The following is a 14291-nucleotide window of genomic DNA, read 5'->3' as shown; positions in this document are numbered from 1 at the left end:
CAATCTTCCCTTTTCTCTAACTCTTGATTTCTTTCTTTTGAATTTTTATAGATTTGGCACATGCACACACATGTCCACATATGGTATATGTGTGTGTTTCCATATGTGCACACATGTGCTTGTAGTTATATGTATGTGGAGGTCAAAAGTAGAAGTCAGAGGCTCTCCTCTATATATTCTCCACCTTATTTATTTGTTTGTTTGTTTTTGAGACAGGGTCTCTCACTAAACCTGGCAATTGCCAATTGGCATGACAGACTGGCCAGCCACCTCTGGAGATCCACTTGCTCCTGTCCCCCAAATGTTAGGGTTACAGACATGACCTGCCACCACTAGCTTTTTTACATAGGTTCTGGGAATCTGACCTGAAGTTCACGTGTGTGCAGCAGGCACTTTGCCAAGTGAACCATTTCCCTAATTCCTATGAAGTTTTTTCCATGCCTCCTTCTTTCAGAAAACATTGCCTAAGTTTAATGTGATTACACTCTAACACAGCTCTTACTGTGCAAGTACAGACCATTTTCTGCTCCTCACTTGGAACTTGGGTTTAATTCCTTTTCTCTCTTACTGTACTCACAGTTATAAAGTCTAAGTAATGTATGGTATATAAAATGCAAACTTCACCTTCTGAAACTCTGCTGAACAACACACACACACACACACACACACACACACACACGCACGCACGCACGCACGCACGCACGCACGCAAATATCATTTAAAATTTAATCCCAGTACTCAGGAGGCAGAGGCAGGCAGATCTCTGTGAGTTCCAGGCCAACCTGGTCTACATAGTGAGTTCCAGGACAGCCAGAGCTTTGTAGAGAGTCCATGTCTCAAAAAACAAATAATAACAACAAGAAAAATTTAAGTGATTGGGGTGTGGTGACGGGTGCCTTTAATCTCAGCACCCAGGAGGCAGAGGCTGACTGATCTCTAAGGCCAATCAGGATCATGCAGTGAGATCTTGTCTCAAAAAAACAAAACAAAACAAAACAAAACAAAATAGAGCTAGAGAGATGATTTAGGGGTTAAAAGTACAGGCTACTCTTCTAGAAGACCTCAGTTCAATTCCCAGCACTCACATGATACCTTATAACTGTCTATAACTCCAGTTTCTTGAGATCTGACTCTGGGCAGATCTTTTTTGGACTCTGGGCAACAGTCATACACATGTTGCACAGACATACATGAAGCCAAAACACCAAACACATAAAATAATTTTTAAAGATTAAAAACTAGCATATATTATAAATGTGTGTACATGTATATATAAATATATATGTGTATGTAACATTATATGCACTGAGCAGATTGCATTTACATGTTTAGAAATACACACATGCATACATACACACATACACAACAAGACCATGAATTTGAGAGAGAACAAGAGGAGGAACATGGGAGGGACTAGAAGGAACTTACATTATAATGTCAATAAAATAGAATTAAAAATGTAAGTGAAAGTTAATCATCTTCAGAGTGTTATCTATCACCAAGTCACTGGACACAACAGAGGACATGTCAACCTCATTGCTAATGACATCTGTGAGGTTATTCTCATCATGGAACACATGCCTGCTGCAGCCTCACTGTTGCTGTTGCAGACTCAGCCCACAGCAGAATGATAAAGACTCGATTTCTACACTGAAAATCACCGTGGAATAGTCATAAAACAACACAAACATTCAGATTCTTTGGCCAAGTAATTGTTTACCTGAGTAGGCAATTTAGGAAAATAATTCAAAAGAAAGGGAGGCAAGACAAGCTAAGTATAAGATACTCAAGGAGAGGATTAAAAAAGAAGAAGAAGAATTCAAAAAGTTTAAAAAAAAAAAACTATCAGCATGAATATGCTATAATATGCCATCCTGATATAGGTCCAGGTGCAATTATGTATAGTCTGGCAACTCAAATCAATATAGACTCTTAGATACTTTATGAGTGGAGAAATCATTATTAAAACTATCTTACCAGCCAGGCGGTGATGACACACGCCTGTAATCCCAGCACTTGGGAGACAGAGCCAGGTGGATCTCTGTGAGTTTGAGGCCAGCCTGGTCTACAGAGCTAGTCCAAGACAGGCTCCAAAGCTACAGAGAAACCCTGTCTCAAAAAAAAAAAAAAAAAAAAAAAAAAAACTATCTTACCATTAACACATAATAGCTTACTTATGCAGTTTATTAACAGGGTGTCAATTTAATAATGAAAAATAACTGTAAAACACTAGAATCCAATACTAAAGATCAGTGCTCAATTACCATATGTAACTTTACCTGTTTTCTTAAAAAAGTTAAGAACATTGTTTCACAACAGATTTTATAATGAAGAGAAATGGAAACCCAGATCCAGTGGGACATGCCTGAGATCCTAGCACTTGGGAGGGAGAGGGACAAGGCTTCTGAGTTCAAGGTCATTATCAACTACACAGTGAGGTGAAGACCAGCCTGGGCTACAGGAGAGAAACAAATGAAGCGAAGTAAACAATGGGGAGCAGCCTGTTCTCTGAGCCTAATATAAGTCAAAAAGTTTACATTTTCACAGTTCTACATAGAAAATGGAATTATTTTCAAAGTCAGCCAGATCTCTAAAACTGAAAGTTGACCAGTTCCACGACTTGACACTTAATTTGGGCAGACGCAAAAAGCTGTTCAGCAGCTCAAGTGGGATATCAGCATCAGCACAGGAAAAGAAATGGAAACAAATAATTAGACTGCAGACCACTTGTTCTCCAAAGCAGGCTGGAAACTGCACTTAGTAGGACGTTTTTCAGAAGCCATCAATGATGGCCCAGAAGGGACCTTCATGGCTGTTCATTTGACCCTGCTCACTGTTTTCTAGCCTGTTGAGTGTGGTATTATCACTTGGTGTGGCCTTTGGTGTTAACTGTGAGAACCTCTCGAGCTTTGTGGAAAACATTTTTAACAATTTAAAACAACATATTCTTTACATTTAAAAGGATTTTGAGGGTGCAAGAGAGACAGGAGGCCCAAGTCAACATGAAGCCTGACCACATCTTAGAGGAGGAAACAGCAGCATTACAGCCAGAGAGCCAGTGTTCTTGTCTTTCTTTGGTGCCACCACTAGGGTCCACCTACCAAAGCTATGGGTGCATCACATCCTGGGTCCAGAAATCCTATCTCCTCTTTGCAATAGCCTTTCATCCTAAAATCCCATTCTTATCTTAGAAAGGCTTCTTGTGATTGAACTATGAAAAACATTGATCAAATAAAGAAATAAATAACCTCAATAACAAATTTTAAAACTCTGTCAATTCCCCGACATGAAACCATATGGTGTCCTAAGTTGATTCATTTTCTTTGTTTTGTAATTAACCGCATAAATGCCTTGAGAAGCTTCAAGCATCGTTAGACAATCTGGAAACAGCGAGAACTTTCTCCCTAAACTTAGGCTGACAAATTATTCCCCTAATAAAATGTATTGTTTTCTGACATTAGTGTTGAAATGCCAAGGCACTCTGACAGATAACTATTTGAACATTTGTATTCAAAGCTTTTAAATAGCATGAAATATCAGTTATGGAACCAACTGTTCAACAGAAGGGCAGGGGCAGCGGGAAGCAGGGAGAGTGTAATAGAGGTGCCAGTAACAACTCTGGCCTCCATCCTGATATTGGCACACTAATGCTGGCTATGGGGTTCCCAGCACAACAGCAATTAGGCTGGATGCATTCTTTTCCCTAAATGAACGAAATCCTCCCTATTTGTGTTTATTTGGAATTCCATGTGTTTGAAACTGAGGGGAAAAAAAACATACAATGGAAAAATTACAAAAGACAATCCAGATGTCTATTATCAAACATTAAGCCAAAAGAGATTTTCTAAGTTTCACTCAACGGCAAAGGAAAAGATGCTCTCTGCTAAGCTGATGTGTTTACATGAGGCACAAGGCCTCAATCTAAGAACCATTCTGTTGAGTACAGTATCTACTGGCTACTACTGCTACTGGACACCACTACTCCAAATTCCTGTATGCTACATCTGTAAAACACACTCTGGAATCAAAGACTCTGTATGGAAAGAAAGGATAGAAAACACTAGAATTATATTATTTGGGACAAAGTGGATTAAATAGAACTATTAAATGTGCTTTTATGTTATTTCTTTTGACTTATCATAGCTAGTAAGAAATTTAAGTTTAGATTAGGAAATAATAATACATAAATTGAAATGTAGTAAACTACTTTGGTTTTTTTTTTTTTTTAAGATTTATTTTCACTTATGTGCTATGCATCTGAGTCTGTGTATGTGTTGTGTGTATGCTCATGTGCCTGGAGAAAGTCAGAGGAAAGCATTGGATCCCCTGGAGCCAGAGTTATCCACAGTTGTGAGATGCCCCACTAGGGTGCAGGGAACCAAACTCAGGTCCTCTGGAAGAGCAGCAAGGCCTCTTAACCACAAAGCCAACTCCCCAGGCCCTTAAGTGGCTTGCAAAGTTCCGTCTAGTCCCAAGTCTGACACTGTGAAGTTGCATCCCCCAGTTAGCAAACCTTGGTAAGTAACTTTAGAGCAATGTTGCTCTCTTGGAGACTTTTCTTTTCCACATGTACCTTCTCTCAATCCCTTCTCATTCTGTTTACTTTGATTCCTCCGTGGATAAGAATCATTATGTTAATTGATTTGTTTATGTAAAGGGAAGTTCATACAAGGCCTTCTTGGGCAGACAAACTCTTAACTGCCTTCTCTTCGTGTTCCTTTCATTTTGGGTTATATTCTTCCTTGCTCCCTACTCTATTTGCAGACCCACTAATACCTACCCATCCATTTTGACTTCTGATAGCAATGAACTCTGATATTTGTTTTGATATGTATGAAACAGGGGTTCAGTATTAAGGAACTTCATAAGTCTTATTACCCTATGATCCCCAAATGTTCTGGCATTCCATGTTGTCTGAGAAACATCGGGAATGTATTATTTTTCCAGCCTTGCTATCCAGAGAGTGTAATATGAAGGTCTTATTGAGGCCTAAAGTCATATACTTGAGAAGCTGCCCATGTCATTGGAATGTTCAAACATGGTTGGGGGACCACCTGTCTTGCCTAATATTCGTTTGTACTTGGCATAAAATGAATTGTCACTGTCCCCAGCTCCAGCCCACTACCATTGGGGAATGATGTTCTTCAAACACACATATTACTCACTCCTCCAAAGCCTCGGCCATCAGTATATCTTCTTTGTCAGTTTTAACATCCAGCTCTGGTTCCCCACTAAGCAGAAGCTTCAAGTTATAAATAACCAGCAAAGTTCCTGGGAGGAAAAAAAAGAAATATTGACTTGTCAGTACTTCAAGTGCACTAAATTCTAGGCATTTCTAATCACTTCATCTGTAGAATTCAGCCCAGTCTAAAGCAAATTTCTTTTTCTGATTCAGCAAAATATGCTTGGATAAAATGTAGGCTATGCCTTATGGAAAATTACACTCTCTGTCCGAGACTGCTGAATTTCCACAATACGCTGCTCTTAATACTATTCAATCCACTATCAGTCTTTCAAACTTTGGCAGACTTTTCATAATTTGCATTAGGACAATTGCTAAGAGCCTGAGCCAAGGTTGTTATGTAGGTGAAGCTCATTTGTGAAACTGAATCCAATGCATATGAGAATTGCTCCACATTTACAGAGCAGGTCCTGACAAACTATTCTATAAAAAGCCAATTGGTAAATATTTTAGGCTTCCCATATCATATCTCCACTGTCACAGCTACTCTCAGCTGAACTTGGTCACTGTGCCATGAAAACAGCTAGAGAGAAGGCATTAAGAATGAATGCAGTTCCAATAAAATTCTATTTATTAAGTACAGAGCACAAAGAATACCAAGTAGGCTACCTGCATATTTTCTCATCTCCCTCTGTTCCCCCAGATCCAAACCCTAGTCTCATCCCCAACTCTACAGCAGAACACCTGTAGCCTTCCCTGCCTGCTCCCCTTATTCCCATCTCCTGTGAATCCCATGGATTTTCCCCTTTCAACCTCCCCCCACTCACTCATTGCTTTGTTCCAGCACCCAACCCCAGCAGGCACCCCCTGCTAACCCAAAGGCCAGTCCTGCCAGGGCCACAGGTAGGCTGACAGCAGATCCACAGCTCTCCTTCTGCTCCTCTAGATGCAATCCCCCCAGTCTCATCCCTAGCTCTGTAGCAGGAAAGCTGCTGCTGTCTCATTTTCCTCCCTGACCCCATCCCTAATATACCAAAAAGACCTTCTCCCCAAACCTTCCCTCTCCCAAATCACCCCATTATCCCAGCCTCCAACACTAGCAGGAAAACCTTGGGAACACATCAACTGAACAGGCCAGGGAAACAGGTCCAGAGGATATTTCCTACCAGGCAGCACACAGCCACCATACTCTCCTAAAGTCCAGGAAGGAAGCAGGAATCAAGAACAAAACACACACTCAACAGACAAAACCAGATGTCAATAACCAGACCTATGGTCATCCCACTCACAGATGCTTAAATGTCAGCATGAAAATACAATCAGTAACAGCCAGGACAATATGTCTCCACTGGAGCCCAGCTATCCTACCATAGCAGACACTGATTATGCAGTTGAAGTCCAAGAGAAAGACCTAAAAACAGTCTATATGGAGATGATAGAGGTCTGTAAAGAGGAACTCAATGAATCCCTAAAGAAATTCAGGAGAATACAAGTGAACAGTGTGAGGAAGTGAATAAATCACTTCAAGAAATCCAGGAAAATATAACAGTGCAAAGAAATGAATAAAAATGTTCAAGAGCTGAAGATGAAAGTAGAATAAATCAATGAAGAAAATGTAAACTGAGGGAATGCTGGAAACGAAAGACTTGGGAATTCAAAGAGAACTACATAGGCAAGCTTCACCAACAGAGTACAGGAGATGGAAGAAAGAATCTCAGGTGTTGAAGATATAATAGAAAAAATGGATACACTGGTCAAAGAAAATGTTAAATCTAAAAATTTGCTCAAACAAAACATCCAGGAAATCTGGGGCATTATGAAAAGGCCAAATCTAAAAATAAGAGGAAGAAGAAAATTTTCCTAACTTAAGAAGGACATGCCTATAAAGGTACAAGAAACACACAGAACACCTAATAGATTGGACCAGAAAACAAATTCCCCTTGCCACATAATAATCAAAACACTAAATGTACAAAGCAGAGAAAGAATAATAAAAGCTGCAAAGGAAAAAGACCAAGTAACATAAAGGCAGACCTATCAGAATTACATCTGACTTCTCAATGAAGACTCTAAAAGCCAGTAGGGCCTGGACAGATGTGCTGTAGACTCTAAGAGACCACAGATGCCAGCCTGGACTACTATACCCTACAAAACTCTGAATTGCCATAGGTGGAGAAAATAAAATATTCCATAAGCTAAGTAATATTTATCTACAAATCTAGCCCTACAGTAGGTGTGAGGAGGACAATTCTACCCTAAGGAGTTTGACTACAACCATGAGTAAATAATCCCAGACCACCAAAATCAAAAGAAGGGAAACACACACACCACTACCACCACCACCTCCAACAACAACAACAACAACAAAATAACAGAAATCAACAATTATTGGTCATTGATAGTTCTCAATATAAATGGTCTCAATTCCCAAATAAAAAGACACAGAATAACAGAATGGATGCGCAAACAGTGGACCCATTGCTTTTGCTGCATCCAAGAAACACATCTCAACATTAAAAATAGGCATTACCTCAGGGTAAATGTCTGGAAAAAGATAGTCCAAGTAAATGCACCTGAGAAACAAGCTGGTGTAGCCATTTTAATATCTAACAAAAATAAACTTCAAACCAACACTAATCAGAAGAGATAAAGAAGGACACTACATACTCATCAAAGGAAAAATCCACCAAGATGACATTTCAATTCTTAACATCTATGCTCCAAACACAAGGGAAACCACATTTGTAAAAGAAAAAGTTTTACAACATAAATCACATACTGACCCTTACACACTAATAGTGGGAGATTTCAATACCCCACTCTCAACAATAGACAGGTCATCTGGACAAAAACTAGAGAAAAATAGAGAAATAATAGAGCTAACAGACACTATAAACCAAATGGACCTTATAGATATTTACAGAACATTACATTCAAACATAAAAGAATATACCTTCTTCTCAGTACCTTGTGACGCTTTCTCCAAAACTGGCCACATACTTGGACACAAAGCAAGTCTCAACCAATACCAAGAAAACTGAAATAAATCCTCCGCATCCTATCTGATCATCACAGACTAAAGCTGGATATCAATAGCAACAGAAATCTCACAAACTCATGGAACCTGAACGACTCTCTACTGAATGAAAAATGGGTCAGGATAGATATAAAGAAAGAAACTAAAGACTTTCTACAATACAATGCATATGCAAATTTATGGGTCACAAATAAAAGCAGTTCTAAGTGAAAAGTCTATAGCATTAAGTGCCTACATAAAAAACTAGAGATCTCTTAACTAACAACTTAACAGCACTCCTGAAAGCTCTAGAACAAACAGAGGAAATCACACCCAAAAGAAGTAGGTGGCAAGAAATAAGCAAATTGAGGCTGAAATCAATAAAAGAGAAACAAAGAGAATAATACAAAGAATCAATGAAACAAAGAGTTGGTTCTTTTGAAAAAAATCAACAGGACAGACAAACCCTCATCCAAATTAACCAAAAAGCAGAGAGAGAATATCCAAATTAACAAAATCAGAAATGAAAAAGAGGACATAACAACAGACACTGAGGAAATCCAATGACTCATAAGGACATACACTAAAAAACTGGAGAGATGGCTCAGAGGTTAAGAGCTCTGGTAGTTCTTCCAGAGGTCCTGAGTTCAATTCCCTGCAACTACATGGTGGCTCACAACCATCTATAATATGAGTTCTGGTGCCCTCTTCTGGCATGCAGGAATATATGCAGGCAGAACACTACATATATAATCAATCAATCAATCAATCTTTAAAAAAAAAAAACCTGGAAAATCTAAAAGAAATGGATAATTTTCTCCTTAGACACCACTTACCAAAGTTAATTCAACATCAGATATACAATTTAAATAGACCAAGACCAATAACCCCTACTAAAATATAAGTAGTCATTAAATATCCCAACTACTGGGAGGCAGAGCCAGGCGGATGGATCTCTGTTTGTTCGAGGCCAGCCTGGACTACCAAGTGAGTTCCAGGAAAAGGTGCAAAGCTACACAGAGAAACCCTGTCTGGAAAAACCAAAAAAAAAAAAAAAATCCCATTGCTGAAGGTAATACCCACAAAACACATTGAACATGAAGAGGTATCTACATAGAACCTTCACCTCAATGTTCATGTGTCTATGACATGGAAAAGAACTCTTCAGGCTACCAAAAGAGAAAAGTAAACACCAATCCAACCATAAAACCTTCGTTCTACAATCTATCTTGCCTACAAAAAATGCTAGGGCAATGGTGGCACAAACCTTGTAGGAGTAACCAACCAATGTATGATTTGACTCAAGGCCCACTCCATGAGTTGGAACCCATACCTGACACTGCTTGAGTGACCAAGAACAAGAGACTAGATAGCCCAGGGAAAACCCAAATACTACTGGTCAAACAACAACAAAGACCAATACAATGATTCTTTATAATATTCTGCTATACTCATAGATTGGTAACTTATTCAGCCATCATAAGAGAGGCTTCTTCCTGCAGCAGAGAACAAATGCATAGACCCACAACCAGACATTACACAAGGACAAAAACCTTGGAACATGCAGCTCTAAATGAGATGTCTCCATCAAATCCCTGTCCTCAGAGCTCAGGGAAGCCCTCAGAAGAGGCAGAGAATGGGGGAGACAGAGAACAAGGCCCTCTAAAACAACTGAGCAAAGTTCATATGAACTCACAGAGACTGAAGCATCATGCACAGGGCCTACACAGGTCTGTGTCCTCCACATATATGCTATCAAGTCCTCAATGTATATACTATAGCTTTCAGTTTCATACTTTTATGGGACTCCTGAATGCTTAAATGAGTGAATCTCTGATTCTTGTGCCTTCTCTTAGGACCCTTTTATTTTTCTGTTGGCTTGTCCTGTCTGACTTTGATATGGATGATTTTTATTTTACCTTACTATTCTTACCATATTTTATTTTGTTTAAAAATAAATAAACAAATAAATGTATACAGAATGTCAAATTTGGCCTATGACTATGACTTGCTGACTCCTGATCAGCAAGGTATGGTTAACTAAAGATGTCCAAACTATTCACAAAACTAAGTATTATGTGAGGACAAATGTGATCTTTCAGAGAAATTAAAAAGGGAAACTAGGGGTTGAGGATTTAGCTCAGTGGTAGAGCGCTTGCCTAGCAAGCACAAGGCCCTGGGTTCGATCCTCAGCTCAAAAAAAAAGGAGGGGGGGACTAATTATACTTCCTTTGGTTGGGAGAACAGCATATGGGCTAAGAACAAGACCTTTGCAGTCAAAATGAGAACTTTGTAGTCAAAATGCCTGTACGTAAATATTGAATCAACCACTGAACAGTGTGGTAACCTCAGGTACCCACTTCGTGTGTGTATCTGGGGGCAGGGTGGGGAGTGTTTATATCTGCCTAAGACCTGCACCCACACACAACGACCTAAGAAGGGGACTAGTTGAAAAGAAGGGAGCCCACAAAAGTAAGAGGAGGATAAGAGAAGGTAATGTAGAAATGAAGATGATCACAATGCCATGTATACACACATAGGAAACTAACAAAAAAACCACCATTCTTCTAATCTACCCAATGGAACTCATAAGCATAATAAAATAAGCAAAAATAAAAACCACTTTACTAATATTTATATGAGTTCTTCCCAATTAAATACTGGTTGTTCTCCCTCATATGTACAGCCTAGATTTCACATTACACGTTTATGTGTATATAAAAGTAGTTATGTATGTGGAGGGGGTCACAAGCTTAAAAAGGAAATCATGATGGGAGGAAGAAATCTTAAGGGAAGGGAGAAAGTAGAGAGTGTAGTGGAGTCTAATAGTAGGAAATCCTAAGTGGGGACTACCTCAGGGAAGGAAAGGGACCTGCTGGAGCAGGGAGGGAGCCATCAAAGAAGGGAATGACGAGAAAGAAGTATAAGGACACATCTGAAGATACCATGAACCATTACTTCATAGTCCAACCTAAAACAATAAGATTATAGTATTTATATTAACATACAAATACGAACTTATCACTGTTTCTTCTCAATAGCAGAAGGAAAGAATCAACAACGTTTTTAAAATACAAAGCCACAGGTTACAGAAGGTATCTCAGAGATAAAGCAGGCCAAGTTGGAAATAAAATTACCAAAATCTTGCTACAAATATATGAATCAAACCACCGCTAAGAGCAGAGCACACAATGCTTTCTCTAAAGTAGACTTCTTTTTAGGTTTTGAGAGACAGAAATGAGGAATGACTAGAGAAAGATGGGCACAAGGAAACTCCCACAGCTAGCATGGTCTAGAAGGTAGGAGGACAATGGAAGCTGAAAGACATAAGGGAAAGATCTGTCCACCTGGGAGACGAATGTTGATGGCGCACTGCTTACTCCGCACAGACATGAGGGCATTATTGCACCCGCGGGTAACTCTCTTAACAATGGAGCATCACACGAACTGAGAACCTGCAGTTGACGGCTAACTCTGCTATCAAGTTTGGGGCTGAGGAGCCCCACGGGCACAGGATTTGGCATCCTCTGCTCATTCAGAGGCACTAGCTTGAACCTTTCCCCTGGTGTCAAGGATTTACAGTACCTCACATCTGGATTCTCTTAAGATAAAACCCATATGGATAGAATGAATGACTGCCCTCTCCCCCCCACCCCATGAAACTGCACCTGAGATCATTGATACAAAAAAATATGAAGATAAATGCTTCCATCAGAATTTTACTTTTGATGACCTTACCACATCTCCCATAGATCATATCAAATTGGTGCATCAATTCAGCTTCGGTTTTAAATGGGGAGTATTTATAAATGATGGACAATTCTGTCAAGAACTTCTGTGGGTCATCTGCGATACCCTCTCTTGTTCTTGTTGACCACGAAGGTATTGGAACTACAACCTGTTTTAAAAAAAAAAATCAACTTATTATGAAACGCACAAACATTGCTCTTTTTTATCCCGACTCATTTTATTCTTCTTCCAAATTACAAAACACAAAGCTAAACGTTTATCTTTCTTCTGAAGCTTAGATTATGAGGAAGAGACTGACAATAAACATGTATGCTCAGTTGTGCTTTTGTAGTTTCCGTGGTCCAGACTGCTGCAGTGGCTCAGTGGGTAAAAGCATTTGTCATGAAGTGCCGAGTTCAATCCCTGGGGTGGAACAGCTGGTGGAAGGAAAGAACCAGTGCCCACGAGTTGTCCTGTGACCTCCACACACATGCCATGGCACAAAGGGCCAACACACACACACACACACACACACACACACACACACACACAAATGAAAATCAGTCGTCGAGGGGTTGGGGATTTAGCTCAGTGGTAGAGCGCTTGCCTAGCAAGTGCAAGGCCCTGGGTTAGGTCCTCAGCTCTGGTGGAAAAAAAGAAGGAGGAGGAGGAGGAGGGGGAGGGGGAGGAGGGGAGGAGGAGGAGGAGGAGGAGGAGGAGGAGGAGGAGGAGGAGGAGGAGGAGGAGGAGGAGAAGGAGAAGAAGAAGAAGAAGAAGATCAGTCAAATTTCCCTGATAAAACCGATAGTTGGATTACAGCACTCACAGCTGCCTGCCAAGCCCCTCCCACAATCCCAGAGCCTTCGCTAGGTTCACCTTTGAAGTAGTCAGGATTGATAGGCATAAAAACCCTTTGACATGACAGAGAAAATAAAGTTGGGTGGACAAAGAGGTGGAGGAGGAGCTGGGAGGAACTTAGATGAGAGGAATGAATATGATCAAAATATATTGTGGGAAATTCTCAAAGAATAAATAAAAAAAATTAAGATTCTGATATGATAAACAGAAACTAGGTTAAAAAAAATCTGTGGAAACAAAGGCAAACTGAGGAAGATAAAAACTTCAAGAAGAAAAAAAACACTGTTAAAATCTTCAGGGTAAGGAAGACTTGGTAAATGCCTGTAAACCCTCTACTCAAGGAGAGGCAGGAGGGTCAAAAGTTCAAGGCCAATCTTGGCAACTCAATGAGCTCCTGCATCAAAATAATTTTTTTTAAATTAAGCTGAAGGCTGACCCAGAAAGATAAACATGGTATGTACTCACTCATAAATGGATACTAGCTATAAAGTAAAGGGTAACCAGGCTACAATCCACAGATCCAGAGAGGCCAGGTAACAAGGAGGGCCCAAAGTGTGGATCTCCCTGATCTCCTGGGTGGACTGGGGGTGGGTGGGGATGGGAGTGTGAGGGATCGGGTTTAGGGGTGGATGGAAGGGGCGAGTACTGAAAGAGATGACTGGAAAAGGGGTCAGGTAGAAACCTGATGCAAGTGAAAATCCCACCAATCTACAAGGATGACGCCAGCCAAGACTCCTAGCAATAATAGATACATAGTCTGAGCTGGCCATGTCCTGGGATCAGATTGGTAACTATCCCAACTTTCATCAGAGAGCCTTTATCCAGTAACTGATGGAAACAGATGCAGGGACCCACAGCCTAACATTTGGCCAAGCTCAGGGAATCCTGCTGAAGAGAGGGAGGAAGGATTGTAGGAGCCAGAGGGGTCAAGGACATCACAAGAAAACCCACAAAATCAACTAACCTGGGCTCATAGGGGCTCACAGAGTCTGAACCAACAACCAGGAAGCCTGCACTGGAATCATCCTAGGCGTGTATGTGACAGTTGTATAGCTTGGTCTACTTGTTGGACTCCTAACAATGGGGGCAGGGGCTGTCCCTAGTACTTTGGCTGGCTCTTGGGAACCTATTATTCATACTGGATTGCCTTGCCGAGCCTAAGCACAAGGGGAGGTGCTTCATCTTATCAAAACTTGATATGCTAAGCTTTGATGATACCCTTGGTAGTCCTGCCCCTTTCTGAACAGAAACTGAGGAGGAGTGGATTGGGGGAGGGGCATAGTGGGAGGAATGAGAGGAGAAGAGGAAGGGCAAACTGTGGTCTGGATATAAAATAAATAAATTAATTTAATTTTTAAAATTAAGCTGAGGATGTATCTCAGTGACAGAGCATTTGCCTAAAATGTTTGAGGCCCTGGATTCATTCTCCAGTATGTACAAAAACAAAAATAACAAAATAACAAAAATAATTCAAATAACATAAGTAAAATTTTTTTCAGCTATAAG

At 40.2% G+C, this 14291-nt stretch overlaps 1 protein-coding gene across 1 annotated transcript in view; it reads right to left on the bottom strand.

Moving 5' to 3' along the window:
- Morc1 (MORC family CW-type zinc finger 1) overlaps positions 1-14291 on the bottom strand; it is a 165167-nt gene that overhangs the window by 127510 nt on the left and 23366 nt on the right. The window contains exons 7-8 of the mRNA XM_036203849.1: positions 11937-12096; positions 5166-5271 (exon numbers count right to left, since the gene is read on the bottom strand). Of these exons, the coding sequence (XP_036059742.1) occupies positions 5166-5271; positions 11937-12096 (266 nt within the window). The remainder of the gene's footprint in view (positions 1-5165; positions 5272-11936; positions 12097-14291) is intronic.

The sequence above is a fragment of the Onychomys torridus genome, chromosome 12 (genome assembly GCF_903995425.1).
Source record: "Onychomys torridus chromosome 12, mOncTor1.1, whole genome shotgun sequence".
NCBI lineage: Eukaryota > Metazoa > Chordata > Mammalia > Rodentia > Cricetidae > Onychomys > Onychomys torridus.
Note: the sequence above shows the minus strand (reverse complement) of the source record. Positions and strands in the feature narration are given on the sequence as shown.